Genomic DNA, 26636 nt, shown 5'->3' on the forward strand with positions numbered 1-26636 from the left:
GTACAAACCACAAACCACTGAGGACATGTGACTTTGCTATCAGCGACCATCATAGGTAGAATGATTTAAGGTCAACATTTAAAACCTCGTGAAGACATCACAGAAAGAGACGGAGGGGGAAGCCATGCGCTGGACTGCAGTGGCAGCGTCACTTCTTGCATTTCTCTCCGTGTCAGGTACTGTGTGTGTTTTACTCCTTTATCTGTCCATTAAATAAAGCAGAGCTATAGGGGGACGTGTGGAGTACGTCATGTATAGCAGGCTGCTGACAGAAATGGCCTGGTTAGAGTCGGTTTGCTTACACAGAAATATGCATGTTTTTGTTTTGTTTTTCTTTTGGGAAGAAAATTCTCCTGAAGACGCGCAGTTGTCTGCAAAATGCCTCGTAATTTTTTTTGTATTGCACAACCTCAGAAATCTTTGGAAACACAAACACTGTGTGATTTTAATTACTGGTCTTCATTGTGAATTCAAATGTTGAAACATGAAAAAGTGTCTTGCATCTATTCACAATGCTCTGAAATATTAGAGACGTGAATAGCATCACAAGTTCAATGTATATGAAATTCATTGGAAAGCTGATCAAAGTATACAAATCTAATTCTGTTTGGGTTTTTTCCAAAATATTTGATCTTTTCAGTAGAGAGTAAAAATGGCCGTCACCCGGCTATTTTCAGGGCTCATTTGTTTGATGGCACAGTGCAAGAGTTTAATGAAGTCACAGTTTCATAAGACAATATCTGCCCCGATCTGGACCTGGATGACCTCTCACTGTGTCTGCGTCCGATGCAGCACATGTAAAGCGACACGATGTGAGGCAGCGCCAAATGTCTAAACCACTAAAACAGATCACTCCTGAGAAAGTATTTCCATCCACTTGGTTCCAGGCACTAACATTCAAACACAAGTGACTCATATCAGCAAGAACAAAAATAAACCCAAATCTATTAATCAATATTCTTCCTGGGTTGTGCATTTTTGTCCTGTTTGTTTACCTCATTCTGATTCTTCTGTTGCTGATGCGTTGCAGGGGTCAGGGGTCAGAACGGCTGGAGCGTGACCTACCTTCCCTCACAGATCTGCGCCATAAAAGGCTCAACGGTGGATTTGCAATGCAACTACACACATCCAGCCAGAGAGGGGGATACGGTCATAGAAGTTACAAACCGAATATGGTTCACCAAAGGACAACTTGCTGCTCCTGTGGATCTGAAAGCTGACCCAGACTACGCAGGTCGTATAGAGTATAAAAATGGCTGCGCCGTGGCTATCAGGGACGTACGAGAGAGTGACGCTGCTGTCTACAAGTTCAGGTTCATAACCAATCACCAAAGTGGAAAACACATCGGCTTGCCAGGGGTCACTTTGTCAGTCTCTGGTAATATTGTCGGTTTTAATCTTACTTTGTTGATTTTACTGTGTTAAATGATCACATGGTTTTAGTTTCTGTTGTGTTGTCTTGAATTCAGCCGTCGAGCTGCAGGTGGTCAAACGGGAGCGCAGACCGAGCGGGACTCTGGCAGAGATGACGTGCAAAAGCAAATGTCTGCCTGACCGACATCCTTACATCTGGATCAAGAACGGGCAGAACGTTTCGACGCAGACCTCCTCGCCTTTTTCACACACGTTTTCTTTCGCGGACCGCGTTTCGTGCGCCGCGGCAGGACACAGACAGTTCCCGTCTCCGGCAGTGTGTCAGTTGAGTTTTACACGTTGCTTTGAAGATTCATGTTGGTGATGTAATGTGTTGTTCAGTGCATGTCATAAAACGACTCTATTGATTCAATACAAATGAACATTTTAATGTTGTTCAATAAAAACTAGTACCAGAAATTATATGTTTGGCGTTGCAAAGCACTATAGCGGTTTGTGTTTTCTATTCCAGACATGCCAAATCTTCCCTCGGTGTCGCTGAGTTCCTCTGGTCACATTGTGGAGGGCGACCCAACAACTCTAACTTGTTCCAGTGATGCTAATCCAGTAGCTACATACAGCTGGTACAAGAAGGACGCTTCTGGTCCTCTCAGCAAAGACTCACAACTCGTCTTCACGTCTATCCAGTCCTCTGACTCTGGAGAGTATTACTGTAAAGCTGAGAACGTGCTGAGAATAAGGACATCTAAAGTCGTCTTTATCGACGTAAAATGTAAGTAAAGTAAATTATTTTTGGGGGCTTGTGGAGGTTGCCTCAACTTACTCTTAGAGTGTTGACTTAGGGTGCATTCACACCAGTCCGGTTTATGCGGGAAGGTGTGAACATGTAATCGAGCTCTAATGGGAACCAAAAATGCCTAAAATCCTAGGTCTCGGTTCAAATCAAAGTGAGCTCTGTTGCGGTTCATATGTGAACACAAGTGGACAAGTGAACGCTCTGAAAGCAGGAAGCGAACTATAGCTCAAAGCATTCTGGGTCAATAGAGTCAAATTAAATGCACAAGTTTAGCATTACAGGGAGAAATGGCTCGTGGCTTTTTTTTTGTTTTTTTTTTTTACCCACAGACAAATGAGAAGTCCTACAACCTCTAAAATTGTACGCAACTCCATTTCTGGTTACAGTTTGTGAAGAAGGAAGTTGCACTGGTCTTCTTTGGAGGTTTTCGAGACAGTCGCCTGCGTAGTTCTTGGCGCGGCGCAAGAACAGATTGTTCAATCAGTTTGGATCGTTTGACGTAGTGCAGCATGACAGCGAGACGCAGCAGCTGAAAATATAACAAACTTGCAATTGTGGTCCCCAAACGAACCAAGGTGACCTAGAGAAAGGTTTTCACGCCTTTCTTCAAGTTTTTCACACTTTATTGGCTCATGTTTGAGCGACTCTGCTGAACTAAATGTATTTCTGTTTTGACACCAGCCGCCTGACTTCCTATGACGTCTTTGTCACCTAAAGCGCTTCAGCTGCCACTTGCAAACGTTTTTGTTGTTTCTGGAGGCAGCAGTGGAAAAAGCTGCTAAGTTGAACTTCAGTTCACCAACAAACTGTTAAAGCAAGTAGCATCAAGGAGGATTTTGGAGAAAAATCTAAAAAGATTTCAAATACTGTAAGTGTGGCTGCCATCGGTGGCATTTGAGCAGTTTGAGTTGATTTAGTGGTTTTGAGTTAGAGTAAATAATGTAGGGTGTTTCCTGAGTGGAACCAGTGTTTGGTTTGGATCTGTTTTCAGTTGCACGCCGCACTCAGTAGAGGGCAGTGTGCTTTCTTTTTCTGGTTGCTAGAGAAATTTCTAGAAGTTAAAAGAAGATGGACGCTGAGAGGTTCTTTTTTTAACCCCTTCAGGATAAAGCGGCCAGTGAGGTAAATAATTTGTATTTTATGTGTTTATGTGGAAGTTGAATGTTTATTTGTGAAGAATTTGTTGAGTTTCTGTTAGCCACGTGTGACAGAATGCGTCTATTTTTTTTTTGTAAGTCCAACCTCTGTATTGTGAATGCTTTGCTGTTAATATTTGTCTGTTCTCTATGAGAATGTCTTTCTGTATAATAAATTATTTGATATGCTTTTTTTGTACAGTTCATTAAAGACACCTGTGTCTAATTAAATGTCAGTTAACATCAAGAATGCATTGCGTCCGTTTTTCAACCTGGAGGGAGTTATAGAAAGCTTAGAAAGGATCGTTAACAAGACAAAAAAGAATTACAACTTGGTTCCCAAAATGCTCCAAGTTAGCAACACATCAGTTTGGTGGAGCTCTAGTGACCAGGGTACAGCCCTTCTGTACAACTGCTCCCATAGTCACTTATGAACAAATGATTGTTTAGTTTTGCTCGAAAACCATCATCAGAAATCTCCTTAAGTTAAGTTTCCAAAGTCTTCATGCTTTTCCTTCCAGATGCGCCAAGGCTTCTTTCTGTGGCATTAAGACCCTCTGGTGAAGTAGTGAGGGGAACCTCAGTGGACCTGATTTGTAGCAGTGATGCTAATCCAACAGCTAAGCACATCTGGTACAAGAAGAACAAGCCTGAGCCTCTCATTTAGAAACTTCAAACAGTAAAGTTGTTGTGCTAAAAGTATAAATTTGTGGAACTTAAGCAAGAAATAAGCAGATTTTTTAGGAGTAGTTAGGTTGTTTTTTTTCACACAATTGGAAAACCATTACCATGTTTCCAAACACTCATACTCTAGCATAAGCTAATAAAAAAAAAGATTGACACAGAGGTCATCCAAATGCTAAAATGCTATTCTTTTTTTCTCTTTTAGATCCACCGAGCTTCCCCGTTGTTTCGCATAGTTTTCCAGGTGAAGTAGTGGAGGGAAACTCGGTGACTTTGACTTGTAGCGCTGATGCTAATCCAGGAGCTACTTACACGTGGCACAAGGAGCACGAAGCCAATCCTCTCAGCAAAGGCCCAAAACTTGTTTTCAAGTCTGTTCAGTCGTCTGATTCTGGAAAATATTTCTGCACGGCTGAGAACGTTTTCAACAGGACGACTTCGGACGGCTTCTTGATTGACGTGGAATGTAAGAAAAATCTTATTTCCTTTAAATAAGATACTTCAGATATGCTGTTTTTTATGCATGAAACTTTTTGCTATCTCAAAAAGATGGCAAAAAATGATCATACACACCGTTTCTAAAATGTCTAAATGTTTTAAAATGCTTTAATTAAACAAACAGAAAACAGTTTTTGCCAAAGCATTGTGACCAAGACCGCACAATGGCATATCAGGGCCATTGGAGATGGAGGGAAGAAAAGGAGGAGTACATTTTCATTAAAAAACTGACATGTACTCTCATCTTTATCCAGATGCTCCAAAGCTTCCCTTGGTCTCGTTGAGTCCGTCTGGTGAGGTCATGGAGGGCATTTCACTGACGCTCACCTGCATCAGTGATTCAAACCCCGCCGCTAATTACACCTGGTTCAAAGAAAATGAGAAAACGCCACAAAGTTCAGGACAAAATCTCACCATCACAAATATTGGCCGACAGCATAGTGGCCTTTACTACTGCGAAGCTCACAACAGCAGAGGGAGTCACAAATCTGCCATACATCTTACTGTTGCTGCAAGTAAGTCAGCAAAGGCATCCATTTCTTTTGTTATCCATCTATGCTGATGGTATGTCCATTTCTGTTCACATGTTGCGTTTATATTCCTATTTTCCATTAAAATATTGCTTGGTCTTAATTTTTTTAGGGTACAGAAACATGATGTTCAAGATAATGAACATCATAAAGTTGGCTGTAGCTGCACTGCTGCTGCTGATTCTTCTGTTTGCTTCTTCTCTTTGGACGAGGTAATATCAGCAAACACGTTTAGCTCCACTGCTTTATTCATATCTATATCCTCTAAGGATATACTTTTGTCCGTTTGTTGTTGAAATACTGGATTTGCTTGACTCAGAAAGAAGAAACCAACTGAATCGAAGGAACATGTCGAGAACATAGAGGTAAGACATCCATTCGGTTAAATAAAAACTATTTATATGTAATATAAAGATATAAACTTGCTGCACTGCTGGTAGAGACTCTGTCATTCAGCGATGATCATCATAAGTGCTCAGGTGAAGGCAACTGGACTTTTTCTTTTGCTTCTTCAGTCCTGAAGATGGTTGGAAGTTAAGAGGCTCATAAATATTCAGAGCAACAAAGGAAAAAAAAGCCATTCTGTCCTCCTGGTCTCGTTAGCTTGCGCATCTTTTGGCGTCATTTCCTGACCTGCAACTTATAAGCCTGTTGCATCCAACCATGTTTAGAAATGAAGACGAGAGATGAAACGTATTTAAGAAACGAGAAAAGACGTCCAAATGCCATGAGGGATAAAAACTTAAAGTAGCACGATGGGAGCTAATGCAATACCTCTGATGACAGCATAAACCGCTAAATTTTAATAAACCGTTTTAATTCTCACCATTTGATCCCCTATAACAGCTGGACTTGTGTAATGAATATGAGAACATCTCGACCTTGAGAGCCTTTGTTGCATCGCAGGAGGAGAGAGAAGCAAACCAACCCAACGTGAAACCAAGTGAAGTCACGACTTTATGGGTAGATGGACAGGAATGAGATCTTAACCAAAACGATGACATCTGGTGGCAGAAATAAACATTTTCAAACAGTGGCTATATTTTTATATTTTATGCCTTGTGTTAGCTACTTTGTAAACGTAGCTGGGTAAAGCCAAGTTACTAGTTTAATAGTGGTGTACCTTCCAATTACTTAATACCTAATTACAGTACAGACCAAAAGTTTGGACACACCTTTTAATTCAATGAGTTTCCTTTATTTTCATGACTATTGACATTGTAGATTCACACTGAAGGCATCAAAACTATGAATAACACATGTGGAAATATGCACTAAACAAAAAAGTGTAAAACAACTGAAAATACCCCTTATATTCTAGTTTCTTCAAAGTAGCAACCTTTTGCTGTGATTACTGCTTTGCACACACTCTGCATTTTCTTGATGAGCTTCAAGAGGTAGTCACCTGAAATGGTTTTCACTTCATAGGTGTGCCCTGTCAGGTTAATAAGTGGGATTTATTGCCTTATAAATAGTCATGAAAATAAAGAAAACCCATTGAATTGGAAGATGTGTCCAAACTTTTGGTCTGTACTGTATATTTAGACATTTTAATTACTGTTTAACACATTTAAATCTCTGGTAGCGGCTGAAGGGCAAACGGCCTGCGATCTAGAGGCAAGTGAAGTAACACGGTGTGGTGCTGTCAAGCAAATTGGACAATGTGGATTCAATGCTTTCAAAAAGTAATTTTATTTTTGCGTTATTGTGATGTTTCATCCTCTACATAAAATGTTTTTCTCGTAAATACATTTCATGTAGTACATGGCCACCCAGTGTGAGTGCTGCATAAGAACAATGAAATAAAATCTGTAAATAAATACAGATTGTGACACTGTGGAGGTGAGACCACATGTAGAAATGTTCAGATGTTTATAGCAGGTGTCCTAACAAAAATATCCATGTCGATCCGTCCTGCCTGAAACAGCTGGTCCAGCTGTTCTTCCTTTATAAGTTTTTTGTTTCTGTGTTTAAAGTGCCGTATTTTCCGGACTATAGAGCGCACCTCACTATAAACCGCACCCACAAAGTTCTTTAAAGAGAACTGGAAACGTACATATATAAGCCGCTGGTATCGCCGCCGCTCTCGGTTTTCCACCTTAATAAATCTTCTATTAAGGATCCAGACCACCGTCTCCAACGCTGAACCATGGATTCGTTCACGCCGAGCTTAGCGGCTATCGATCTGTACTGCCAGATCGATCGCTTTCAACTTAAAAGTTGAATCATATTCTTCGTGTCGTTTCCATGATGAGTTTGAAAACATTTCTCCGTCGTACCCGCTGCTAGCATGTGCTTGCTCTAAATGAAAATCAGCACTTTCTTCTTTGATTTCCAATGTTGACTTCCAATGATTCACTTCCTGCTAAAGCGCCCCCTGGTGGTTGAAGAAAAGACGCACCGGGCTTTAAGCCACATGGTTCAAAGCGAGGGAAACAAGTAGCGGCTCATGAAAATACGGTAAAAGTTGCCTGAGTTGGATCTGTAGTTTATAACATAATGACTGTTAGCTGCACAAGCTACACTGCTCTACTGTGAACAAGAGAGAAATGTTGTTCAGTAGATCCATTTCCACTGACCAAATAATGACGAGATTTGACGTTTTGAAAATACATTTGCTCAAAGGAAATGTCAGGTCTAAATACCTATTAGAGACAATTTAAACAAATATAGGAAAGACAAGAGAGTTAGATTCTTTGTTTCTCGCGAGGAGAGCAGACAGAGAGATGCTTCCAGTTACAAATCTCCAACTACTCTGGAAACACATCTCCCGCTCCCCTATTTTATTGATTTTAGGAACCCTGCCACACGGGGCGCTGCAACTCTATGGGGTGGGGTCAAAGCATGGTTGCAGCGCTAATGACATTCACTAATCTAGACACATGTTATCTATACTCTAAATCTTTCTTTCTCCAGGCACGGCGTCGAATAAGACACGTTGCATAGCTTCAAAGCAACGGCTTTGTATCACAAAGCAGAGTTTATTGCAGGATGGTAAAACTCTGCTGGGAGCAACTCACACCTCCAATTCCCAGGGAGTCATGCTGAGAATACCTATCACCTCTCTCTCTCAAGAAAGCCTTAGGAAAGAATCAGAATTATTTAACACACAGAAGCATTACTTATACTAAAAATAAAGAGTAAAAGCATATAAGCAAACAATATCTAAATGTAACTACAAGACTACATGATACAACAAATATTTGATAATTACTAATACAATTTACCTAACAGGAAACACGGCAACTTTGAAAAAATGACTCTTGTTTTATGATAAAAGGTTTTGGCACCTAGGATGAGGTGTTTTTTTTTTCTTCAAAATTGGTTTATTTCACATAAATGCAATGGAAACTTTTTCTTTTTGTAACAAAACAGTCACATGATCAACAGCCACTGGAGCAAACGACAAAGAAGAAAACAACAGGAAGTGGTAGGAGGATGATGGTTTTTAACTCGTGACCAAACTTATTCACACGTGATTTGAATTAAGTTTCTTATTTGATGGAAAAACCGCAGTTACAAAGTTGTGTTTTTTCGACGTTAGTAGAATATTGACGACGTTTTGTGTCCATTTGCAGCTGGTGTCTGACATGCATCATCATGTTTTGTCCATCTAATGTTGCAGCATTTGTGAACAATCAGGATTTTATATGTGAATGTTGATGGGTGTGTTCACTGACAAACTTGATTTACCATATTTGGCCATTTATTTTGTGTTGTAACTGCAGTCTGGGCTCTGATTTTGATTGTGTCATAAAGATATTAAAACTATTTATTTGTGCATGTTTCTTTATTTGTGTAATTTGGGAGATCCGTTAAACAATTAACAAAATGTATAAGAATTATACTTTAACTACAAAAACTGAACCTAAGGCATTTCCTGTTTTCTCTACATCAATGTTGAATTACACAGCTGAATATTTTTAAAGTGTTCCTGTTTTTCAACAGCTCATCTGCTGCCATCATGTTCTGTCATTAGCTGCTCACACATTCAGATGATAAGAGGAAGGAAACTGAGCTCATCGTCAACAACTTCTTTATGCCATTTGCATAAAGTTCTGTGGGAAAATAACTGCCTGTTACTTTGTTCTGCAGACTAAAGTAGAGTTTCTGCCTTTTTAGTTCATTTAAAGAGAAGAAAGGAGCAGCTATGAGTTTCTCAGCAGCGATCCGTGGAGTTATCGTCCTTCTCATGGCAGCAGGTAATGAGCAGGAAACTTTATCTTCCACCTCAAACAGCCTGCATTTAGATTTCAGATTTTATGAAGTAGGAAAGAAATCAGAATTTAAAGCGTCTAGACAAAATGATTTAAGGGGAAAAAAGGTACTGCTTACAATATATTTATGAATGTGTGTTTTGTAAAGTTAAGAATGAATAAAGGTTATGAATAATCTGAAAATACTTTTTTTTAATCTTTAAAAAGTCCTGAGAGATTTTTTTTATATATATATATATTTTAGACAATTCCAAAGATAGATTTTATTTATGTCAGTCGTCTTTGCTAATATTTTAAAAGCTCTGACTGGATGGATGATTAAAGTCAAACACCTTTAAAATTCACTGCATGAGCTTCCTCTAAACGTTTCACATTTTAGATTAGATCTTTGTCCTGTTGCAAGGAGCTTAATGAAGAAACGACACGATGAAAACATTTTCAGCTAAAATTATTAATGTTGTTGAATTCTTTTGGAAAAAGTAAATCATTTAATGCTTTTTGAAGCACATGAATAAGTCATAAGTAAAAGTCAGTGTTACATGTACATTCAAGATAAATAACAAATGTTCATCTTAGTTTGACAAATATAGAGATGGGGTAATATATGTTATGTTTTTGTCTCTTTGAGGCCAGACTAAGATCATTTCAGAAACTGATGCTTCACTTTTGTACTTTTGCAAAAACTTGCAAAGATTTCCTACTAAATCGTGATGAATGTTTAAATCCAGAAAACAAAGCAAGACGAAGTGATAATGTGCACAGGAGTGAACACATTTACTCTGAACATCGTAACAGAGCTAATGGAAGAACAGACTCCTCGGTTCACACAGAGAGACAGAAATAAGTCGTGTGGTTTCCTTCAGCTTAGAAGAGGAACTTTTACTGGGAGGGACGTTTTAGACAAATGTCTAAATGAGGAATATGAAAACAGAGTTTACAAGAAAAACATTTATAAGAAGAAATACCAGTAAATAAATCTAAACAGGCTCCAGAGACAGAATGACAGCAGCCTGTTTCTTCACATCGCTGCTGTAAACTCAAGTCAGGATCTTGGTGGAAAGAGTTCACTGCAAACTGGCTTCAACTTTGGGCCAGTTCAACTGAATCTTTAGGTAATCTGATCAATTTGGCTCCCATTCACATTTTGTGGGAATCAATAAAATATGTTTGGATATTAAATCCTGAACAGCCAGCATGTTGTTTACTTGTTCAGCCTGGATTAATCTGACAGTCACTTTGTGGTCAGATGGTGAAAGAAAACAGCAACAAGAATCTCATCATGTCGAAACACCGTCTGCAGCTCCAGACACAGCACTGAACCACTGACTGTAAATCACCTCATCAGACTTTCTTCAGCTTTACATTGATGCATCTATAATAATATTGATAATTATAACGATAAAGCTGCTGTTATTATTCTACACCACATGGATGATGCCAGAGACAATCTGAGGCTAAAATAGAGGCCAAAACATAAACAATGGATCTAAAATTGTTCTATTAGTTTATTGAGGTTAGGAATCACCATTAAGATGTTTTCTATACTTTCAACATTATTAGATTAACCAATTTAATATAGTGTACCATTTAACATAAGATTTCAAGGAATTACAGGGAGTTACAATTTGAGGCTTGAAGTTTTAAACATTTTTTGTCTTTGAGTTCAGTTTGTTCACTAATCATCTCGTCAATTAATAACCAATAATCTGTGATTGCTTTTATATTCAGCCAGTTAAACTCGACTCTCTCCACCAGATCTGAACTGAATCCTGTTAATGATGGTGATGTTCTTCACAGGACGAGGGGCCACAAGGTCAATTCTGCTTTAGGCCCATGAAACCTTGGACTGGCCCTAGATGATCATTGTTAATAAGCACTGATGATATTACAATATATTGATACATTAATTGTTCATCATGCAGAGTACAGTCGTTGTTTTTACAATATTAACAGTTTTCCGGTTTTCTTTCTAGGTGGCAGCAACAAGTTGAAAGGTGTAGAAAGAATCGCCTTATGGTTTCATAAACATTCACTGTTAGTTTATTATTGATATTAACTTTGATTATTGATTTGAACTTTGTGTGGAAAGTCAAGAGCACATAAATGTTTTGTGTTTTCATACTTTGTAGACGAGACTCGGGATTCTTCAAGTGTTAAAAGCTTTTAGTTGATAGATGTTATCATTTTGAAAATGTATTTCAGATTCATTAAAATATGTTTACATAAACAGTCTACTTAATGTTTATTTAATGTCTTTTTTCTTCCAGATGTTTGTGGTCAGAATGGTTGGGGAGTGACTTTTAGTCGTTCTTCCATTTGTGCCCTAAAAGGATCAACGGTGGAAATGAGCTGCAACTATATTTACCCAGCCAAATACGGCAACATAAATATTGTTATAGTGAAAACATTTTGGTTTACAAAAGTGATTAATGGAGATTATGTGGATCTGAAAGACGACTCTGATTATTCAGGTCGTGTGGAATACAGTTGCATTAAGACTTTCTGCTCTCTAAAGATCTTTAATGTGAGACAAACTGACTCACAAGAGTACAAGTTCAGGTTCATAACAAACCATCCAACTGGAAAATACGTGGGTTCAACTGGAGTCTCTTTATCTGTCACAGGTAACAGTTGCAATTTAAGTCATTTGGTTTTAAGATGTTGCAAATATTACAGTTTAACCTCTAAATAAATCTGCTTGTGTGATTTTCATAAAATTATAACTTTTTTGTCCACATAGATCCACAGCTCCAGGTGAAGGTAAACAGATTAAATGATCCAATCAGGATCCAGCTGACATGTCACACTGACTGTCAGCTGCCTCATCCAGTTTCCTACGTCTGGCTGGAGGATGGGAAAGCAAACAAAGAAAATAACAATAATTTTGTCCTGTCCTCATTTAATACCACACACAGATATCAGTGTGCAATAAAAGGACATGAGGATGTTCCATCTCCTGCAGTGTGTAAGTTTGTATCTCTGTATTTGTCTGATGAAAATATTTAAAGTATTTAGTTCAACAAAAAAATATTAATTCACCTGGCAGGTTTAGATCTAAAAATATTTTAATTCAACCAAGAAATGTGTTATGGTTACTGATTTGACAGGCATCTCTCAAAAGTTCAAAACATTGTAAATTTTTCCAATTTCTGTTTGGGAAAAAAAAGCCTCTTTCCCATCACCCTAATCTGTTGCTCTTTCCACATATTTTCCATCAGATTCTCAGTGCAGCCTGAAAGTATTCACAGTGATTCACTTTTTCTAAATTTTGAAATGTTACAGTCACATTTCAAATTACAATAATCTCTTTCCTCAAAATGCTGCACATAAATATCTTATTACAATAATGTGTAAAAAAGCTTTGAAATTAAGAAACCAATAAATTACATTTACATAAATGCTCACAGTTGTTGCTAAATTTCAAATGCGATGCCACAAGTTTAGTTCATTTATCTCTATATTTTTGTAAATTTATTGATATTTGGGATTCTGAGCTTCAAGTTGCAAAGTCATGAGCTTCATCTGAAGTTTTATTCTCACGTTTTCTCCAGATGCTCCACAGACCACCGTTCTGTCAGTGACCCCCTCAGAAACTGTTGAAGGCTCTAAAGTGACTCTGACCTGCAGCAGTGATGCTAATCCAGAAGCTAACTACAACATTTACAGGGTGAATGAAGATCAACATGGTCAACTTGTCAGCACAGAAATACAACTAGTCTTCAGCTCCATCCAGGTCTCTGATTCTGGGAGGTATTACTGTACAGCTGGAAATGACCTTGGGAGCCGGACGTCTCCAAGTATCGATATTAATGTGAAATGTGAGTAGAATACAATAGAGACTTACTGTTGGTTCTGTAGAAGCAAAGGTTGAACAGTTTGAAGGTTCAAAATTTTTTTAACCTTTACGCAAAAGATTTGTCAAAAGGTAATTTTGCAAGAATTAATTCTTGTAGATGTAATTCTCCTAGCTTGAATAATCAGAAAGTCATGACAGGAAGTTGAAAATGTTTTTAGGTTTCAAGTGTGGCCCTCAGATTTTCCTGTCTGATTTTTTAATTTTCAGATTAAAACAGAAAATTGTCTGTTTGTAGATTAGACAGTCAGACTAAGTTTTATTCTTTCATTTACTGGGTAACCAGTTTAGAAAATCAGAGATAAACTTTTAATAGATCCTATAATATAGTTTGAAAAAGACAAACCAAACTTCAGGCTATCATTTTGTTTCCTCACTCAGACGGTCCAAAGAACTGTTCTGTGTCAGTGAACCCCTCTGGAGCAGTAGAGGAGGGAAACCCAGTGACTCTGACCTGTACTAGTGATGCTAACCCAGCAGCTAACTACACCTGGTACAAGGAGAATAAAATCATTGCTAATGGGTCTGAGGTTTTTCATGTCCTCGCTGTCGGCTCTGAGCACAGAGGAAGATACTCTTGCAAGGCTCAGAACCTGCATGGAGAATGTAACTCTTCATCTCGGTTTCTTGATGTTCTCTGTAAGTTTTCTTCTTTTATTTTTATATCAGGATGTATTTCCATTTTATTCATGCTTATTAAATGTCTACTTATTGTTTTTGTCAGATGCCCCAAACGTCTCTGTGTCCATAACTCCTTCAGGAGAGATCAAGGAGGGAAACCCAGTGATTCTGACCTGCAGCAGTGATGCTAACCCAGCAGCTAACTACACCTGGTACAAGGAAAAAGACAACAAACTCCTGGAATCAAATAAAAATCTCACCTTCGACTCCATCAAGTCGATGGATTCTGGGCAATATTACTGTACAGCCATAAACAAGATGGGACAAAACACCTCAAGAGTCAATGTTGATGTTAAATGTACGCAGTAGCACATTAAAGAATGTCTTCCACTTATTAACTTTCTATTTTGACATTATTATAAAAGTAACAAACACAACTCCTACTTTTTCTTGCAGATGCTCCCAGATCTCCTTCAGTGTCTCAGAGTCCATCTGGTGACATCGTGGTGGGTAGCTCCGTGACTCTGACATGTAGCAGTGATGCTAACCCAGCAGCTAACTACACCTGGTACAAGGAGGGAGAGAAGGCACAAAAAGATTCAGAAGAAAACTTCACCATCACCAACATACAAAATGAACACAGTGGGAACTATTACTGTAAAGTCCAGAACAAGATAGGACATCATAACACCTCTGTATCTGTGACTGTTGTGCCAGGTAAATATTTCTCATATATGTGTGTATCAGTATATACACTATATACAGTATATATATATATATATATATATATATATATATATATATATATATATATATAGAGTATATATATAACTTCACTTTGAAGTCAGGATTACATTTATTGAAAAGATACAAAATTTAATGAAATGCAAATTGCTTTCATCAAGATTGCAATTGCAGTTATTATGTCAGAGTGTTTTTTCTACTGACCCTTCTATCTTTGCATTTAGTTACCGTATTTTCCGCACTATAAGGCGCATAGAATAGACGCTACAGTAGAGGCTGGGGTTACGTTATGCATCCATTAGATGGAACTGCGCTAAAGGGAATGTCAACAAAATAGTCAGATAGGTCAGTCAAACTTTATTAATAGATTACAAACCAGCGTTCTAAAAACTCCGTTCATTCCCAAAATGAATAAACAGCTGTTTTATTATTTTCCCCGAGGTAAAGTAAGTGACGTGGTATTTTCGTGACACAGTTTATCTTTTAACAACAGCAAGGTATAACATATAGTGGAGGGGAACTTTTCCTCGATTCAATAAACACGTAAAAACAGTCTGATACTGTTACGGTAAATCAAACGTTAGTGCAATCACAATATATATCCACTTCCGCACCATTGATTCGTTCATGTTAAATTCTCTCGCTGCTGCTCTATTCCCGTGTTCTACTGCGTGACTGATTGCCTTGAGCTTAAACTCTGCGTCGTAAGCGTGTCTCTTAATAGGAGCCATTTTGGGGTTTTTACACAAAACCCAGCGTGCACCGCGCGCTTCTTCTTCTACGGGGGAATATGAAGTCGGCGGCTGCTTAGCGTAGTTGCGAGACCTGTTGTGGTTCAATATTGGTCCATATATAAGGCGCACCAGATTATAAGGCGCACTCTCAGCTTTTGAGAAAATTGAAGGTTTTTAGGTGCGCCTTATAGTGCGGAAAATACGGTACATTAATTAATTCTTTACATTGCCTGAACAAATTTAACTATCACATGTTATTGATGAAACAACATACAAGATTAAGTCTTTTTATTATTTCCAGTAATCCAGTGTTTTCTTGGCCCACTCAAAGGTAAAGTTGACTCCTTTACTTTAGGATAAAACAGTCAACTAATTGTTTTGATTTTACTTTATTTAAGCCTGAAGTCTACATAGTCTCCGTCTTCTGTCTCTAAAGTACTTTTAGAGGTGAAATTGCAAGTCATTCAAAAAACAAACAATAGAAAAACATATTTTTTCTCTAATATCAATAGAGAGGAAGCCAGAGATTAATGATTAGAAATTAACTAATTTATCACATTTCATAGCAAGAATTCAAATGACTGGATTGGCCTGCAAGTAACTAAACAAACAAAGCAATAATAATAATTTGGACAATGAACGTTGTTAAGGAAATCTTGAAGACTTGTCTTCCAGGAAGACTCATTTGTTGGATCAATATCAGATTAATATTAATATTCTTGTTTCTTCTAATATTTTAGGTCAACCAATATCAACGATCACCTGCAGGTTGGCTCTATTGATCCTGATTTCTATGCTTGTCCTGATTACTTTTAGAAGGTAAATCTGTATGAACATTTCATCAGTTGGGTCAAATGTTTATGTTCTTCTTGATTTTCTGCATTTTGAAACTTTTGTTTTTGTATTTTTTGTTTTTTATCCAGAACCCTGAAAACTATGAAAAAACCCACAAAACTATCTGATCCTGTAGAAATGATGGAGATGAGAAATGTTATTGAGATCACAGAGTGAGTATGGATTGATCGATCATTGATCAATGCATTGATCTGTAATTAACCAATCTGCTTTTGGTGCATTGTTGTCATTCAATTACTGTACATAAAAAAAAGAGTCGGACAGAAAAACTAGAAATATGAGGTGCTGCATTTCACCAAAATGAGGGTAAAAAATTTATTTGCAAAAATATAACCATAAAAATAACAAAAAATTAATACTGTTTGTACATATTGAGTCTCTGAGTTATAAAGACTGCAGGTAGTGAGAAGAATTGTAAACTGTTATGAAATGTTAAAGAATCACAAAAATACCAGCTTGTGCTGCATAAAGAAGCTGAAAGGTCAGAGGTCAGCCCTCTGTCCTTCAGACTATTTGGATGCAGCTGCTTCAGTTCACGTCCAGCAGAGGTCACAGAGAAGATTCACCTGGAACCAGTCAAGGTCAACCATGGAGGAGTCATGAACCCAGTTTACCACGACCCGTAACCAAGGAGACGGTTGGAGTGAAACCAGAAGAATCAGAGAGGAAGTCCATATAAGGTTGTAACAGAGCGCAGCATCACCACCTGCAGAGACTGTACTCTCCTACTGTATTTTAATATCTTCATATCTAATCCCTAATTATATGTTGGTCATGTTTATCTGCTCATATTAAAGCTTAGAACGTTGATAAAAATATGGTTTTGTTGGTTGTTGCTTTAATTAAAGTTTGTTTTGAAGTGTTGCTGTTTTTATATCTGCATTTTGCTTTTAATAAATCTTCATTTTTCTTTTCATAATCAAACAGTTATATCTGGGAGTTTTTGTTTGGTAAGCCTCCTTCAGTTTATAATACAAGCCTCTGATTCCTGAACTTGTAATTATTTAAAAGCACATGCTGAGGTTTAGAAGTGGTTTAGTTAAAGCCCCTCCTGGAGTCACTGTGGGACCCCATAGTGGTACAAAGTAGGGCTGACTTAAAGGGAACCAGTCTGGGAAAACTGGAATAAGCTGTTTTCTAATGAAAATATGTGACGTTCACGAACTGTCCGATTCTCTTGAACATCTCTTTATCATGAACAGTAGTTCTCAAGTCTTAGATACTGAGAGCTCTTTGTTTTGTTACATCTTTGTTTGCTTACAATGCTCTGCACACTCTGCAACAAATCACTGTTTTGTCCAGAAGCCTCTTATAGCCTTCAAATTCAACATTAGTCACCAAAAATAAATACATTCTTTGATCCCCAAAAAACCTAGTTAAGGTCCTGCATATAACTCACCATAACACATGCTTGCTAACGAGGCAGTTATCCTCCATTAGCAGAATGGACTCATGGTCAGACAGCAAACTGATTCTGGACCGGTTCCGATCCGGCTGTACGTTCACTTCTTAAACAGAGCCATAAAACAGACCCGGGTCGGAGTCCACTTGCACAGCGGATTGATGCCACCCACCAAAAACTCCGAGTAGTGAAAACCTGAGCCCTCCCTTCCCGCCCCGTTCACCTCCCTCTACTACAGGCTCCAGTCTCATTCCAGTTTCTCTGAAGCCTTCATTTAGAATAGATAAACTTTTATTGGTCATCCTGTCGTGTTTCTCTTCGTGTGTCTTCATCTGGACCGGAGCTGGTATGTGACCCAACTTCTTGACTTTGATTCTCCTTCCATGTTTCCATAAAGTTGCTTTGTTTTGTTGCAGGTAATCAGACGGCAGCAGGTTGAGCTGGACGCCGTCTGTCTCTGTTCTGTGTTTATCGCCTGATCGGTTTGTAACGTCTGCTAAACGCTCTGCTACAGAAACTAGCTCTGCTACAGAAACTAGCTCTGCTACAGAAACTAGCTCTGCTTCAGAAACTAGCTCTGCTACAGAAACTAGCTCTGCTACAGAAACTAGCTCTGCTACAGAAACTAGCTCTGCTACAGAAACTAGCTCTGCTACAGAAACTAGCTCTGCTAATATTTGTTTTATGCATCACCGGGAGTTTGGATCTGGTTAGTTTTCATTAAGCAACCAGAGAAGCGAGTCTGCTGGCTGCAGGAAAGCTGCTATTATTATTATTATTATTATTTTTATGGGTGTGGGTGTTTTTTTTTTTTAATCAAGCTATTTGTGCAATTGAAGTACATCTTAAATGACACCAGAATTCAACATATTTTAAATGAATTTGTAGAGAGGAAATATAAGATTCAACCTTTTTGGCCATGGGGGGGGGCAGTTTAAATGTTTTATTCAGTATCACTACAGTGGGGTTGTGATGTATCTGATAAGTCAGATCAGATGCAATGTCCAGTCAGTAACTGTTATCCAACAAGGAGATCATTTAAATTTAAGGATTCATTTTTATTGTGGTTTGACTACTGTATTTTTTTAAACCTACTTAACACAAAATGAATGTCATTCAGCTGTGAGGATGGAGAGAAAGAAGAGAAGATGACAGAGGAAGAATCAGGGAATCAGGTTGGTCTAATATTAGGTGGAAGTGAGAGAACAGCTACTTAATCTCAAGCAATAATGTTTAAAAATTAGTTTTAAAAACTGTATTAAGTTTTACAACTAATATATAATGCTTTTTTTGACCATATGATTTAGCGGAGAATGCCACAGACAAGGGGTTAAGGAGACAGACATGAGGTCAGTGATAGAAGAGACAAGTGATGACATCAGGTAGGAATAATTACATTAGGGAGGCAACAAAAACCTATATACCATGATGGTTGGAATTTCTGATGACCATCTTTCATTGTGTTCTTTTTTGGGAAAATTAGTGCAGGCAGACTTGGTGAGTCAACCACCACAAAGGAGAATGCGGAACAGAAAGGTGCAGATGAGGGAGAGAAGCAGAGAGGACCAGATGATGATGAAGAGGAGCAGACAGCTGCAGAGGAGAGGGCTGAGGCAAGGCTTTATTCAGAAGATCCATCTGAATGGCCTTTACCACACAAAACGGGGGACACATTTAGGCAGTACATGCTTGAAAGTGGCCCACAGGAAGTTTCTGATGGTCCATATCCAAGATCAGAGAAGAGTAAGAGGTGTTTTTCCAAAGCATACTGTTTTCGTTTGCTGTCTAATGGAGAGAACGTTGAACGAGATTGGTTACTGTATTCCAAAAATACTAACAGAGTCTATTGTTTTGCATGTAAGCTTTTTGGTGAAGCTAAAGTTCCTGACACATGCCTTGTGGCGGGGTGTAATAACTGGCGATGTCTTTCAGAAACACTGAAGCGCCATGAAACCAGTAGTTCTCACATGAACGCTTATATGATGTGGAAAGAAATGGCATCTCGCTTATGCCTAGGTAAGACTATTGATAGTGAACATCTTATTGAAATGATCACCTGATATAACATGTACCATAAAAGAAATTCCATAATATGACTGCTGTATTTTGTAAGTGCATGACTAAGGGAGGAAAGCTGTATGAAATGGGTGGCGGGGGGCGCCGATGATGTGTTCGCATGCACCTCAAAAATATGTAGTTGCGCCCCTGGTAATCACATTCCAGATAGTCAGAGGAAACTGATTACATGTTAAAACTGCCTGCCATATCCGTGGCTGGTTGGTCTGATGGCTCGGATTTGGGGATTTGTGGGAGCAGAGATAGGAATCGTCATTTCTAACATTTGTTTTCTGTATTTTCTCTGCAGCTGGGATTTTCCAGTGTGTTTTCCTCCTTGGTGGTGGCATCCAGTGCTGTCTAAGGCATTACATTCTCTGTCTATATAGCGCCCTCTATGGCAATGGAGGAATCCTGTTTCCTGTGTGACGTGACCTTTTCAATCTGGGTCTTTCACTTTTTATGCAACTTTTTAAGCTGGCTTATAATTCGCTTTAAATAAACTTTGTAAGTAAGGATGGAACCATGACTCTTATCTTTTTAATTGAAATTTACACAAGAGCCGTTACTGAGGGTTGCTGTAGTAAAAGGAGCAGATTAGAAATAGCAATAATTTAAAAAATATATTTTTATCGTTAAATGATAAAGAAAAAAAAAAACATGCCACTTTCATTCCACTTCAGAGTCATGTTCTGCTTCATGTTGAGTCATGAACAGTAGAAGATGGTTGTAATAAAGAATATGACCGGGAGAGGGCAGCAGCACACCAGAATGAGGATCTATGTGACCAATAAAAGAAGAGTATTTCTCAACAGAGCATGTTAAACTGTAACTGTAGCAACAATGACTGACGGGGAAAACGGTGTAATATTTAGTTGCCAGCCAGACCAAATTATATTTAAATAAAATTCAGTGAGTAAAAGGACATCAATATCTGCAACATCGTTTTTTTTCCTCACACTTTTTTCAAACTGTATCATTATTAGAAATACTGATATCAGAGCAGTTAGTGATCACGTCTGATGTTTCTGCTGCCTTCTGACGCTCTTCTTAGGAACTTCCTGGATCCACAGCTTCCTATTTCCTGGTGCTACAACTCAGACAAACTTTTATCCACGTCAAGTCAGAGCAAAACTATTTCAGCTGCATCATGTTTTATCCAAAATGTTTCTCTGCTGAACCGTGTTTTATTTTCTATTTTCAACTTCCCATTGATAAGATTTCTGCTTTTAAAATCCAACACAATTTGGGCCACATAAAGAATGATTTTAGAGAAATCCATTTAAAAACAAAAAACATTGTTCAACTATAAAAACTGAACCTAAGACATTTCTTGTTTTCTCTACATCAATGTTGAATTACACAGCTGAATATTTTTAGTGTTCCTGTTTTTCAACAGCTCATCTGCTGCCATCATGTTCTGTCATTAGCTGCTCACACCTTCAGATGATAAGAGGAAGGAAACTGAACTCATCGTCAACAACTTCTTTATGCCATTTGCATAAGATTCTGTGGGAAAATAACTGCCTGTTACTTTGCTCTGCAGACTAAAGTAGAGTTTCTGCCTTTTTAGTTCATTTAAAGAGAAGATAGGAGCAGCTATGAGTTTCTCAGCAGCGATCCGTGGAGTTATCGTCCTTCTCATGGCAGCAGGTAATGAGCAGGAAACTTTATCTTCCACCTCAAACAGCCTGCATTTGGATTTCAGGTTTTATGAAGTAGGAAAGAAATCAGAATTTAAAGCGTCTAGACAAAATGATTTAAGGGGAAAAATATGTATTGCTTACAATATATTTATGAATGTGTGTTTTGTAAAGATAAGCATGAATAAAGGTTATGAATAATATGAAAATACTTTTCTAAATCTTTAAAAAGTCCTGAGAGATTTTTATAGATATATATTTTTTAGACAATTCCAAAGATAGATTTTATTTATGTCAGTCGTCTTTGCTAATATTTTAAAAGCTCTGACTGGATGGATGATTAAAGTCAAACACCTTTAAAATTCACTGCATGAGCTTCCTCTAAACGTTTCACATTTTAGATTAGATCTTTGTCGTGTTGCAAGGAGCTTAATGAAGAAACGACACGATGAAAACATTTTCAGCTAAAATGATGAATTTTGTTGAATTCTTTTGGAAAAAGTAAATCATTTAATGCTTTTTGAAGCACATGAATAAGTCATAAGTAAAAGTCAGTGTTACATGTACATTCAAGATAAATAAGAAATGTTCATCTTAGTTTGACAAATATAGAGATGGGGTAATATATGTTATGTTTTTGTCCCCTTGAGGCCAGACTAAGATCATTTTAGAAACTAATGCTTCACTTTTGTACTTTTGCAAAAACTTGCAAGGATTTCCTACTAAATCGTGATGAATGTTTAAATCCAGAAAACAAAGCAAGACGAAGTGATAATGTGCACAGGAGTGAACACATTTACTCTGAACATCGTAACAGAGCTAATGGAAGAACAGACTCCTCGGTTCACACAGAGAGACAGAAATAAGTCGTGTGGTTTCCTTCAGCTTAGAAGAGGAACTTTTACTGTGAGGGAAGTTTTAGACAAATGTCTAAATGAGGAATATGAAAACAGAGTTTACAAGAAAAACATTTATAAGAAGAAATACCAGTAAATAAATCTAAACAGGCTCCAGAGACAGAATGACAGCAGCCTGTTTCTTCACATCGCTGCTGTAAACTCAGTCAGGATCTTGGTGGAAAGAGTTCACTGCAAACTGGCTTCAACTTTGGGCCAGTTCAACTGAATCTTTAGGTAATCTGATCAATTTGGCTCCCATTCACATTTTGTGGGAATCAATAAAATATGATTGGATATTAAATCCTGAACAGCCAGCATGTTGTTTACTTGTTCAGCCTGGATTAATCTGACAGTCACTTTGTGGTCAGATGGTGAAAGAAAACAGCAACAAGAGACTCATCATGTCGAAACACCGTCTGCAGCTCCAGACACAGCACTGAACCACTGACTGTAAATCACCTCATCAGACTTTCTTCAGCTTTACATTGATGCATCTATAATAATATTGATAATTATAACGATAAAGCTGCTGTTATTATTCTACACCACATGGATGACGCCAGAGACAATCTGAGGCTAAAATAGAGGCCAAAACATAAACAATGGATCTAAAATTGTTCTATTAGTTTATTGAGGTTAGGAATCACCATTAAGATGTTTTCTATACTTTCAACATTATTAGATTAACCAATTTAATATAGTGTACCATTTAACATAAGATTTCAAGGAATTACAGGGAGTTACAATTTGAGGCTTGAAGTTTTAAACATTTTTTGTCTTTGAGTTCAGTTTGTTCACTAATCATCTCATCAATTAATAACCAATAATCTCTGATTGCTTTTATATTCAGCCAGTTAAACTCGACTCTCTCCACCAGATCTGAACTGAATCCTGTTAATGATGGTGATGTTCTTCACAGGACCAGGGGCCACAAGGTCAATTCTGCTTTAGGCCCATGAAACCTTGGACTGGCCCCAGATGATTATTGTTAATAAGCACTGATGATATTACAATATATTGATACATTAATTGTTCATCATGCAGAGTACAGTCGTTGTTTTTACAATATTTACAGTTTTCCAGTTTTCTTTCTAGGTGGCAGCAACAAGTTGAAAGGTGTAGAAAGAATCGCCTTATGGTTTCACAAACATTCACTGTTAGTTTATTATTGATATTAACTTTGATTATTGATTTGAACTTTGTGTGGAAAGTCAAGAGCACATAAATGTTTTGTGTTTCACACTTTGTAGACGAGACTCGGGATTCTTCAAGTGTTAAAAGCTTTTAGTTGATAGATATCATCATTTTGAAAATGTATTTCAGATTCATTAAAATATGTTTACATAAACAGTCTACTTAATGTTTATTTAATGTCTTTTTTCTTCTAGATGTTTGTGGTCAGAATGTTTGGGGAGTGACTTTTAGTCGTCCTTCCATTTGTGCCCTAAAAGGATCAACGGTGGAAATGAGCTGCAAATATATTTACCCAGCCAAATACGAGAACATAAATATTGTTATAGAGAAAACATTTTGGTTTACAAAAGTGATTAATGGAGATTTTGTGGATCTGAAAGACGACACAGATTATTCAGGTCGTGTGGAATACAGTTGCATTAACACTTTCTGCTCTCTGAAGATCTTTAATGTGAGACAAACTGACTCAAAAGAGTACAAGTTCAGGTTCATATCAGACCATCCAACTGGAAAATACATGGGTTCACCTGGAGTCTCTTTATCTGTCACAGGTAACAGTTGCAATTTAAGTCAGTTGGTTTTAAGATGTTGCAAATACTACAGTTTAACCTCTAAATAAATCTGCTTGTATGATTTTCATAAAATTATAACTTTTTTGTCCACATAGATCCACAGGTGAAGGTAAACAGATTAAATAATCCAATCAGGATCCAGCTGACATGTCACACTGACTGTCAGCTGGATCCTCCAGTTTCCTACGTCTGGCTGGAGGATGGGAAAGCAAACAAAGAAAGTAACAATAATTTGGTCCTGTCCTCATTTAATACCACACACAGATATCAGTGTGCAATAAAAGGACATGAGGATGTTCCATCTCCTGCAGTGTGTAAGTTTGTATCTCTGTATTTGTCTGATGGAAATATTTAAAGTATTTAGTTCAACAAAAAAATATTAATTCACCTGGCAGGTTTAGATCTAAAAATATTTTAATTCAACCTAGAAATGTGTTATGGTTACTGATTTGACAGGCATCTCTCAAAAGTTCAAAACATTGTAAATTTTTCCAATTTCTGTTTGGGAAAAAAAGCCTCTTTCCCATCACCCTAATCTGTTGCTCTTTCCACATATTTTCCATCAGATTCTCAGTGCAGCCTGAAAGTATTCACAGTGATTCACTTTTTCTAAATTTTGCAATGTTACAGTCACATTTCAAATTACAATAATCTCTTTCCTCAAAATGCTGCACATAAATCTCTCATTACAATAATGTGTAAAAAAAGCTTTGAAATTAAGAAACCAATAAACTACATTTACATAATTGCTCACAGTTGTTGCTAAATTTTGAATGCGATGCCACAAGTTTAGTCCATTTATCTCTACATTTTTCTAAATTTATTGATATTTGGGATTCTGAGCTTCAAGTTGCAAAGTCATGAGCTTCATCTGAAGTTTTATTCTCACGTTTTCTCCAGATGCTCCACAGACCATCGTTCTGTCAGTGACCCCCTCAGAAACTGTTGAAGGCTCTAAAGTGACTCTGACCTGCAGCAGTGATGCTAATCCAGCAGCTAAATACAACATTTACAGGGTGAATGAAGATCAACATGGTCAACTTGTCAGCACAGAAATACAACCAGTCTTCAGCTCCATCCAGGTCTCTGATTCTGGGAGGTATTACTGTGCAGCTGGAAATGACCTTGGGAGCCGGACGTCTCCAAGTATCAATATTAATGTGAAATGTGAGTAGAATACAATAGAGACTTACTGTTGGTTCTGTAGAAGCAAAGGTTGAACCGTTTGAAGGTTCAAATTTTTTTTAACGTTTTCACAAAAGATTTGTCAAAAGGTAATTTTGCAAGAATTAATTCTTTCAGATGTAATTATCCTAGCTTAAATAATAATCAGAAAGTCATGACAGGAAGTTGAAAATGTTTTTAAGTTTCAAGTGTGGCCCTCAGATTTTCCTGTCTGATTTTTTAATTTTCAGATTAAAACAGAAAATTGTCTGTTTGTCAATTAGACAGTCAGACTAAATTTTATTCTTTCATTTACTGGGTAACCAGTTTAGAAAATCAGATATAGACTTTTAATAGATCCTATAATATAGTTTGAAACATACAAACCAAACTTCAGGCTATCATTTTGTTTCCTCACTCAGACGGTCCAAAGAACTGTTCTGTGTCGGTGAACCCCTCTGGATCAGTAGAGGAGGGAAACCCAGTGACTCTGACCTGTACTAGTGATGCTAACCCAGCAGCTAACTACACCTGGTACAAGGAGAATAAAATCATTGCTAATGGGTCTGAGGTTTTTCATGTCCTCGCTGTCGGCTCTGAGCACAGAAGAAGATACTCTTGCAAGGCTCAGAACCTGCATGGAGAATGTAACTCTTCATCTCGGTTTCTTGATGTTCTCTGTAAGTTTTCTTCTTTTATTTTTATATCAGGATGTATTTCCATTTCATTCATTCTTATTAAATGTCTACTTATTGTTTTTGTCAGATGCCCCAAACGTCTCTGTGTCCATAACTCCTTCAGGAGAGATCAAGGAGGGAAACCCAGTGATTCTGACCTGCAGCAGTGATGCTAATCCAGCAGCTAACTACACCTGGTACAAGGAAAAAGACAACAAACTCCTGGAATCAAATAAAAATCTCACCTTCGACTCCATCAAGTCGATGGATTCTGGGCAATATTACTGTACAGCCATAAACAAGATGGGACAAAAGAACTCAACAGTCAATGTTGATGTTAAATGTACGCAGTCGCACATTAAAGAATGTCTTCCACTTATGAACTTTATATTTTGACATTATTATAAAAGTAACAAGCACAACTCCTACTTTTTCTTGCAGATGCTCCCAGATCTCCTTCAGTGTCTCAGAGTCCATCTGGTGACATCGTGGTGGGTAGCTCCGTGACTCTGACATGTAGCAGTGATGCTAACCCAGCAGCTAACTACACCTGGTACAAGGAGGGAGAGAAGGCACAAAAAGCTTCAGGAGAAAACTTCACCATCACCAACATACAAAATGAACACAGTGGGAACTATTACTGTAAAGTCCAGAACAAGATAGGACATCATAACACCTCTGTATCTGTGACTGTTGTGCCAGGTAAATATTTATAGTTTAAATCACCCAATGACCTTTTTAGGCATAGTTATCGTGCAAACTGTGGGCTAAACCGAACAAAAACTAGAATAGAATTTTAAATTGTAGAATCACTCTAAACATTTCAGTTTGGTAGGTCTAAATGTGTTTTCTTTTCAGGGCAATCAAAGATAATAGTCTTTGGGACTGTTGCTTCTATTTTGCTGATCATGACTTTTCTCCTTGTCTTCTTAATATCAAGGTAAGTTAATCTTTTTAATCTTCACATTTCTTACATTTAAAGTGCCCA

The 26636-nt window shown here is 37.7% G+C and overlaps 3 protein-coding genes and 1 long non-coding RNA gene across 5 annotated transcripts; all 4 read left to right on the forward strand.

The window, feature by feature from the left end:
* The first annotated feature begins 95 nt into the window (after positions 1 to 95).
* LOC116719484 (B-cell receptor CD22-like) lies at positions 96 to 6243 on the forward strand. The gene is made up of 8 exons (XM_032562007.1): positions 96 to 176; positions 1031 to 1378; positions 1470 to 1694; positions 1886 to 2146; positions 3828 to 4456; positions 4743 to 5003; positions 5131 to 5383; positions 5865 to 6243. Exons 1-5 carry the CDS (start codon positions 125 to 127, stop codon positions 3971 to 3973), a joined length of 1032 nt encoding a protein of 343 aa, XP_032417898.1. The 5' UTR covers positions 96 to 124; the 3' UTR covers positions 3974 to 4456; positions 4743 to 5003; positions 5131 to 5383; positions 5865 to 6243.
* Positions 6244 to 8895: 2652 nt separating this feature from the next.
* Positions 8896 to 16906, forward strand: LOC116719476 (B-cell receptor CD22-like). Its single transcript, XM_032561999.1, has 9 exons — positions 8896 to 9220; positions 11503 to 11859; positions 11976 to 12200; positions 12787 to 13053; positions 13470 to 13727; positions 13813 to 14067; positions 14166 to 14426; positions 15928 to 16006; positions 16111 to 16906. Exons 1-9 carry the CDS (start codon positions 9169 to 9171, stop codon positions 16196 to 16198), a joined length of 1842 nt encoding a protein of 613 aa, XP_032417890.1. The 5' UTR covers positions 8896 to 9168; the 3' UTR covers positions 16199 to 16906.
* Positions 16907 to 17645: 739 nt separating this feature from the next.
* Positions 17646 to 20022, forward strand: LOC116719363 (uncharacterized). Its single transcript, XR_004339171.1, has 6 exons — positions 17646 to 17790; positions 17861 to 17926; positions 18565 to 18619; positions 18752 to 18826; positions 18928 to 19194; positions 19810 to 20022. It is a non-coding gene; the product is annotated as an uncharacterized LOC116719363 (long non-coding RNA).
* A 523-nt stretch (positions 20023 to 20545) lies between these two features.
* On the forward strand, positions 20546 to 26613 carry LOC116719361 (B-cell receptor CD22-like). 2 transcript variants are annotated; one of them, XM_032561859.1, is made up of 6 exons: positions 20546 to 21152; positions 23430 to 23786; positions 23903 to 24121; positions 24708 to 24974; positions 26090 to 26350; positions 26507 to 26613. In XM_032561859.1, the coding sequence occupies exons 1-6, from the start codon at positions 21101 to 21103 to the stop codon at positions 26590 to 26592; spliced, it is 1242 nt and encodes a 413-aa protein (XP_032417750.1). In that variant the 5' UTR covers positions 20546 to 21100; the 3' UTR covers positions 26593 to 26613. The 2 variants fall into 2 exon arrangements, with proteins under 2 accessions (XP_032417750.1, XP_032417749.1); XM_032561858.1 differs by lacking the exons at positions 26090 to 26350; positions 26507 to 26613 and adding exons at positions 25394 to 25651; positions 25737 to 26082.
* Positions 26614 to 26636: the final 23 nt, after the last annotated feature.

Source organism: Xiphophorus hellerii, chromosome 5 (genome assembly GCF_003331165.1).
Source record: "Xiphophorus hellerii strain 12219 chromosome 5, Xiphophorus_hellerii-4.1, whole genome shotgun sequence".
Taxonomy (NCBI): Eukaryota; Metazoa; Chordata; class Actinopteri; order Cyprinodontiformes; family Poeciliidae; genus Xiphophorus; species Xiphophorus hellerii.

Bases quoted from the DNA above. Each gene is read 5' to 3' on its own strand.
- LOC116719484 (XM_032562007.1), top strand. From the start codon at position 125: ATGCGCTGGACTGCAGTGGCAGCGTCACTTCTTGCATTTCTCTCCGTG. The intron at 1,695-1,885 runs GTCAGTTGAGTT...TTTCTATTCCAG, and splicing joins GTTCCCGTCTCCGGCAGTGT to ACATGCCAAATCTTCCCTCG. The intron at 2,147-3,827 runs GTAAGTAAAGTA...TTTTCCTTCCAG, and splicing joins CGTCTTTATCGACGTAAAAT to ATGCGCCAAGGCTTCTTTCT.
- LOC116719476 (XM_032561999.1), top strand. From the start codon at position 9,169: ATGAGTTTCTCAGCAGCGATCCGTGGAGTTATCGTCCTTCTCATGGCA. The intron at 13,728-13,812 runs GTAAGTTTTCTT...TGTTTTTGTCAG, and splicing joins TCGGTTTCTTGATGTTCTCT to ATGCCCCAAACGTCTCTGTG. The intron at 14,068-14,165 runs GTACGCAGTAGC...TTTTTCTTGCAG, and splicing joins AGTCAATGTTGATGTTAAAT to ATGCTCCCAGATCTCCTTCA.
- LOC116719361 (XM_032561858.1), top strand. From the start codon at position 21,101: ATGAGTTTCTCAGCAGCGATCCGTGGAGTTATCGTCCTTCTCATGGCA. The intron at 24,122-24,707 runs GTAAGTTTGTAT...CGTTTTCTCCAG, and splicing joins TGTTCCATCTCCTGCAGTGT to ATGCTCCACAGACCATCGTT. The intron at 24,975-25,393 runs GTGAGTAGAATA...TTCCTCACTCAG, and splicing joins TATCAATATTAATGTGAAAT to ACGGTCCAAAGAACTGTTCT.